Raw genomic sequence first — 7500 nt, 5'->3', positions numbered from 1 at the left:
CGGGAACCCCTTTTGGTGTTAGCATTATGTTATGCTTTAGCTATTAGCTGTTATTACAAGCTCATAGCGCGCCACCGAGTGGCGCGCTACGAGCTTGTAGGTCTGCTATTTTTGAAAAATCGAAGAACCACTGACATAGAAACATAGCTTTTTCATAAAACTGTGAGGATGTAGAAGACATTTTTAGAATCCGATCTCGGGTCAAAATGGGTTAATGTAGCATAATGGGTAATGGGGAATTCCGCACCCACAAACATCAGAAATTCAAACCACGTCTACAGTATGTAGTAGTATGCCCAGTTGTACAACAACGATTGCCTCTTTTTTATATATATAGTTGTTTTTGTTGTACTTGTTCAATTGATTCTTTTCGCTAATGGACTGTTGTGCATTGTGGTTGTTTTCCTCTACCTGCCCAGGGACAACGGCTAAATGAGCTGCCTGCAGCTAACTCTGGTGCAGTTATTTTTAATTGCGTGCTGTCCTTGTAACAACAGTTAATTTACAAGCTCTACAAGCTCACCATCTACAGCCTGGCATTTTCTACAAGCTCACGACACGTTGCGATATACAACACGTTGTGACCTTGTAGTTTGGCATTTTTTCATTTTATTTTGTGGAACTATTTTGAATGTTTTGTTGCGGGGGGGCAGGGTTCTTACATTCTTTTGAAAAATAATGGCTTACACAGCGCGTCCTTTAGTTATCATAAGGTGAGTGCTGTCCATGGTGCTGAAACGTAGGTATGTGTATGGGGTGCACATAACTTGTTTGTCTAGTAATAATAATTAAATTGTAGGAATTTACTCGTGAACCACAGAAATTATGTGATGTGTCCACTCCAGACCCATTGTTTAGGAAACAAATTAAATTAATATAATTTGACGCATGAATAGAAGAAGGTGGTCGAGCAGTTGTGCCATGTTATAATTCACTGTGGATAATTATTGATAATTATTGACTAAAGGCACACAATTTTTGGACAGAAACCTTGTACGTCCGACCTTTTTGTTTTTTATTTTTGCAAATGAATGCCCTAGTACTTCATCATACTAGAGTGTCACACAAAAGTAGAGAAAATAGCCGATCTCACAACGCGTCTGTTGATCGGCAACTATTTTCACTATTTTAAAATATATATATTTTGTAACTTTTTTGGACATACAAGGTTTTCCACCCGCTGGCAGGGGGAGCGTAGACGGCCGAATGTCATTCAGTGTCAGCCTGAACAGCCTGGAGGGGCTGTCACCCCAAACCTAAATGGAATTCAGTTGTTTTTCCGCTTGGAAAAGTTTTTTTTTACTATCAGAGTTTAAATGGTGTTTCGAGGCATCTTACCTCCTGCCAAGTAAAATATACCTGAGGGGAGAGCATGTATTATTTAGTTCCCAGGCAGAAAGAAGCAAAATAAAGAAAGAGTCAAGTGCATAGATTTGTTATACCACACGAATCACAAAATTCGGCCTTTTCCCATAACACTGGTGTACAGTCCAGTACTTTTGCTTAAAGCTGTACTATGTAACATTCCTGTTCTAGCCAAGATTTGAATCCAGTTCTCAGACACAGAATCTAGTATACTCGTCTTATGTTGATAAAGTTAGAGATTGCACTATACTACCATCTATCAGCGTCTGTGTCATAGGCGCCGGAGAGGGGGTCATTTGGGTCTGACTCTGAATGTCCCCACACTATTGGGAATGATATTGGTCTATTTATCTATTTATTTTTCCCGGTCTCTCTCTAGTACGTTCCCATTGTTCTGGCTAGCCTACCCTACGTGCAGTAACTGCAGTTGCTCTCTAGACTCAACACTGGTCTGTGCACAACATAATGAAACTATAGGATGCCAGGTTGAATGAACCCACAGCGTCCCCGGCGGGAATCGAACCCGGGACCTTCTAGCTGCGACGCGACAGCACTACCAACTGCGCCACCGTGCCCGGATGCCCCCTCTAAATCTATGCTCTCTTTCTCCTCAGACCTCTGATCAAGCTGAGCATCTCGTGGCGTAAGAACGGCGTGCTGGTGTCCAGCGGTCTGAGCGACTTCAACCGCCGGCTGACCGTCCTCAGCCCCGTGGTCAGCGACGCCGGATACTACGAGTGTGAGGCCGTGCTGCGCAGCAGCAGCGTGCCGTCGGTCAGCGCCGGGGCATTCCTGCACGTGCTAGGTAAGAAGAGATCCCTATATGTGGGGCGGCAGCAGTGACTCAGGAGGTAGAGCGGCCGTTTAGGACACTAAAGGTTCCCAGATCAAACCCGGGTTAGTTATTGTCAAAGTGTCCCTGAGCAAGACGATGCACCACTAACTGCTCCAGATGAGCAGGTCGGTGCCTTGCATGGTGTCCTCTGCCATCGATGTGCGAATGGGTTATCGTATTGCGCCTTGGATATAGGTACAATATAAAAATGCACCATTTACCATTTATAGCAGACAATGTCACACTGATAAGGTAAGAATACTGGATAAGGCCTGGCATGGTCAGAATAATATCAGATATCAGTCTGGAATCTCTGTGTGGAACCTGCATTTTCAAGGAGAGGATAAAGAAATGCCTCTGGTGATAAACCTGCCCCATATTTGCATATTAGGTCAGGGGTTCTCAACTATCTTTTACCAAGTACCACCACAGAAAATATCTGACTCTTGAGTCATAATAACTGATGTTAACCCATTGAGGCCTGATGTCGAAATTTAAAAAAAAAAGTTTTCTAAATCATGACAATTTTCGGAAAGATTTGAGGCACATTTTAACGATTTTTTAAAAATAGCAGACCTACAAGTTCATAGCGCGCCACTCGGTGGCGCGCTATGAGCTTGTAGATCTGCTATTTTTCAATAGCTAAATTATAACATAATGTTTAAAACGCTAACGCTAACGTGACATGGATGCGTTCCAGGTCTCAATGGATTAAAATACAGGAGCGTATACCTGCCCCATCCTATTAAGCTATTTTCACAGGAGGAAAATTTAATTTATTCTTTGAATTGTATTGTTTTTGTTCCATTCCTAAGCCAATCTAGCAGCTGACGACGAAACTCTGTCTATAATATTTCTAACGTGATTAATCTGTTCTCAAATATTCTATTAAGTAGGCTAGGTGTGCTGTCATGCTAATTTCAGCACGGCTGCAGAGCCTATTTCAATTGCTTGGTCAGAAGAACTACCTGTATTATTATCAATATTTTATTCCACTTTTGTATTTTTCTTCTGTTTTGGGGCGACTCCTCTGCGTACCACCAGAGGGGCTCAAGTACCACTAGTGGTACTTGAAATAGCTGAGCTTGTAGATAAACAATTTTCACTACTTTTTCGAAACCGAAATATGTAATTATTTTATGCCAAAAACCAATCATAAAAAAGTTGATATATGGAGATACAGGGTTTCTCCCCGACAGCGACGATATAGTGGTTAAAAATACTAACCGTATAAAAACCTTATCATGTTCTTAGGAGTAGGGTATCATTATAATGGTCTTATGTGGTTCATGTAGCCTAATGTGTGCTGTTGAAAGCACTGACCACACTGATAAAGACCCAATTATTGAACTGCCAGTCTCCAGGTTTTCTTCAGGATAGCTTGGACACTGAGTTAATTAATGCAGAAACACTATCATGTTGTAATAAGCAGCACGTTGGTACTATGGCACATTTGGGCTAAGTCTGTATGTACAGTATGTGTTTCGTTTTGTTGTGCAAAAATTGTGAAAATAGCCGATACAAGCTTCTGAGCTATTTTCACTAATCTTTTTTTTTATTAGCATGTTTTTAATTTTCTACATGCCCAAAATAGGGATCAATCATTAATAGATGATTTTATTACATCATAGATTGTCAGTTATTTTTCAATTAGTTTATTTTATTTATTCAATTAGTTTGATTAACTAATGCACCCCTAGTTGACATTGACTTAAAAGGGTGGATGATGGAGCCAATGGCTTGCTTGGAGAAACCGTTTAATTGCATTTACTCCATGTTTCATTTCTATACCCCACTGAAGCACTTTGATGTGTTTCAAAGTACAGAGCGTGATGTGCGGTAACCGCCCACACACGCGCACGTGGGCACACACGCACGCACGCACAGAGCATGTGACCGTTTTGTGTGACAGCCTGCTGGAAATATATTTGTAATAAGTTATATAATAAAATCCACAAGGTTGCTCAAGGCCGATGAGGTAGAGGTACAGTAGTTCATTTCAGATGGATGGATTGTGGTAATAATGGACACTTCACAGAACCATTCCTCATTGAAAACGTGCATCAAGCCATCTCTTTACACACGTATCTGAAATGTGATTACTGCAGTGTTAAGTGTAACCGCTCACATGTAATGCAATCAGAGTGCAATCCCATTATGCTGTATGTGTGATCACTTGACTTATCTATCTTTCTCTCTCTCTCTCTCTCTCTCTCTCTCTCTCTCTCTCTCTCTCTCTCTCTCTCTCTCTCTCTCTCTCTCTCTCTCTCTCTCTCTCTCTCTCTCTCTCTCTCTCTCTCTCTCTCTCTCCCTCCCTCTCCCTCCCTTCCTCAGAGCCCCCCCAGTTCATCAAGGAGCCAGAGAAGCACATCACAGCAGAGATGGAGAAGGTGGTAGACATTCCCTGTCAGGCGCGAGGTGAGCAAGGGTTTTATATAGAAAATGTTGAAGAATCTTTCTCTTCTGGGGGTCCCTGTATGGCACAAATGCAGTTTTACTCGACAAAATCAACTAGATTCAATCAAATAAAATCTTGTGATATTCAGTGGACTAACACTAGACTAAAAGTAAAACATTTCAGAGGGCTAAAATGGCTAAAAAAATATGACGAAAATGTGATGAAAATAAAGACTACATCAAAGACGGCATCAACATTTGCTTTCAAAATCAACACTGCTATGGTGTGGTAACTGCTCTTCTCTCTCTCTCTCTCTCTCTCTCTCTCTCTCTCTCTCTCTCTCCCTCTCTCGCTCTCTCCCTCCCTCCCTCCCGCAGGTGTGCCCCAGCCAGACATCGTGTGGTACAAGGACGCGGTGGCCATCAGCCCGGTGAAGACCCCCAGGTACAGGGTCCTGGTGGGAGGCAGCCTGCAGGTCAACGGCCTCCTGCCTGACGACACGGGCATGTTCCAGTGCTTTGCCAGGAACCCTGCCGGAGAGGTCCAGACCAACACCTACCTGGCCGTCACCAGTAAGTCGTCAAGTCTTCTTTTTTCTTTTTTGTCTCGTCTTTTTGTCTTTTGTCGACATTGTTATCCCACAACCCATTTTTCACCCGGTGCCAATGGGGTCTATGCACACAGAATAACTCTTCCTACTTTGAGACCCACTGGTATCATATTTATGACATCGGCATACTCCATATATGGGGATTTGCAGTTCAATCAATATTTTGGGGGGATCATATATGTAGCCTGGTTAATAAACCAGACCGAATCAGCCGTTGGCAAAAAATAATTTGCCTGCCAGCGGATTAGGGTCTGGCGAGGCTCAGTAGCACGCCTCTTTCCTACAACCGAGAACAGGTCGGGCCAATCGGGACACGGTATGCAATATGGGCGGGCTTTGGTACAGTGACGTTCAATGCTTGAGACCTTTGACTGACAGTAGCTCTGACCAATTGCGTCAAAGAGAAAATGTTTGAACCCACCCCCCGGGAAATTAAATCCAAGTGGAGCCAGCCCAGACTAATATACCGCGACAGTGTTGTGTGATATTAGTCTGGTTTATTAGCCAGGCTATCATATATGGGCAGTATATTATTGCTGTTGGGCAGAAACCTCATATCTCCATATTCTAACGTTTAGTGTTTTTTTTGTAAATTAACGCCATTACTTGATCATAGTACAGCGTCACACAAAAGCAGCAAAAGTAGCAGATCCACAAGCTTGAACGTTTGGACTGGAGCTGAACCCTGAAAAGTAACTTTTGCACATAATGAGGTGTCCACCTGACAGAGACGATAGATATTCTTTCTGTATTTACTGTATTTGGCACACACAAAGATACAGTATGGAAAAGAAACAGGTCACCGTTTCGCCTACACAACAGCCTTCATCGGAGCGTATGATATCCTTTTTTATATATACTAATGTGTGCCAAATACATTGACATTGACTCGCAGCGTTGGCTCAGCACTCCTCCTATACCCAATTATTTTCCACTTCACTTCACTCTGTCTGTCTGTCTGTCTGTCTGTCTGTCCAGAGAGAGAGACAGACAGACTGTGAATTATAGAGAGACACTGTGAGGACAACATTACTTGATTAAAAGTATCAGCATCATGGGGCAAAAGTACTCATTGTCCCATTTCACAAGTTCAAAATTAATCGAAAATTGTTTGACTATAGAAAATATTCAAGCTCACAATGGGTCGCCGTGCGACACATTGTGAGCTTGTAGATCTGCTATTTTCAAATGGCCAAAATGGGTTTGTAATAATAATCAAAATAAACAAAGTAACTAGTTATTAGTTTTCATGTAATTGTACTGGAGTAAAAGTTCAATATTGCCCTCTGAGACGTAGTGGGGTAGAATAAAACTATTGAAAAATGTAAAAAATAACTTACTTTTTTTGCCTAAATACTGTACTTTGGCACAGCAAATAACCCAGCGCATAACAATGACTCAAACTATGTGGGGCAGAAAAAAACATAAATCATCGTGAATTTCTTTCTCGTTTCTCGGTACAGCAATGAAGTTAGCCAAGATAGAAGACATCGATCGAGGAACAAGCAGTGCTTTTATTTTATTTTTATAGATACAGTACAGTATGTTTAGAAAGTGTTATGGAAAATGCAGGCTAGTACTGGAATGTAAAAAGTCTGAAACAAGCTGTACAGTACCTATACAGTATATACATTCTCCCTCTACTAAAAAAAAAGAAGTTTTTATGCCTCTGGCGACAGCCATACCTGGAGGCACAACACGCAACAGTCCCTGTTGACAGGTGCCGTCCCCAGCCCATAGGAGTAGACGCAATGACCAAGCAATATCACCATCCCTGCCCCGCCCGGACATCACTCCCCCAAACACGAGCCAGTTGTGTTTGCATAGACGCCCCACAAAGCCGGATGGACCACAGTGGATTCGAACCCGCAACCGCCGTGGGTGGTGGGCAGGGCCTTTACCACCCGAGCACTTTGCATGAGTCTTTCAGCACCACCGAGATCTCTCTCTCCCTCCCTCTGTGTGACACAGCTGGACTGTGCAGTGTGTGTTTCATGGTGCTGTTTACAGAACATTATCGTTCATCAGTGCCGACGCTCACATAATCATCGTTATAGTTAGAGCTACCGCGTGCGTGATGATGTGAATGGTACTTTAAGCTTAGTGTGAATGGTCCTTTAAGCCTTGTGTGAATAGCCCTTCATTAACTTAGTATCGATGGCTAAAAGGCTGGACAGGGAGCCCACGCTGTTATTTGATTACATATCTTGTTAAGGAAATGAAGTACCCTCTCTCACTCCTCCAAAGGCAAGATTACTTTTTATAGTGGATGTGTCTGCATGTAGGAGTGCA

The 7500-nt window shown here is 42.5% G+C and overlaps 1 protein-coding gene across 10 annotated transcripts in view; it reads left to right on the top strand.

The window, feature by feature from the left end:
- LOC306915666 (protein sidekick-2-like) overlaps nucleotides 1-7500 on the top strand; it is a 532391-nt gene that overhangs the window by 413495 nt on the left and 111396 nt on the right. For all 10 annotated transcript variants that reach the window (XM_079493153.1, XM_079493148.1, XM_079493152.1 and 7 more), the window contains 3 exons: nucleotides 1980-2170; nucleotides 4535-4618; nucleotides 4976-5170. In XM_079493153.1, coding sequence (XP_079349279.1) covers nucleotides 1980-2170; nucleotides 4535-4618; nucleotides 4976-5170 — 470 coding nt within the window. The remainder of the gene's footprint in view (nucleotides 1-1979; nucleotides 2171-4534; nucleotides 4619-4975; nucleotides 5171-7500) is intronic.

This window comes from Electrona antarctica (genome assembly GCF_951216825.1).
Source record: "Electrona antarctica genome assembly, chromosome: 22".
Lineage (NCBI taxonomy): Eukaryota > Metazoa > Chordata > Actinopteri > Myctophiformes > Myctophidae > Electrona > Electrona antarctica.
Note: the sequence above shows the minus strand (reverse complement) of the source record. Positions and strands in the feature narration are given on the sequence as shown.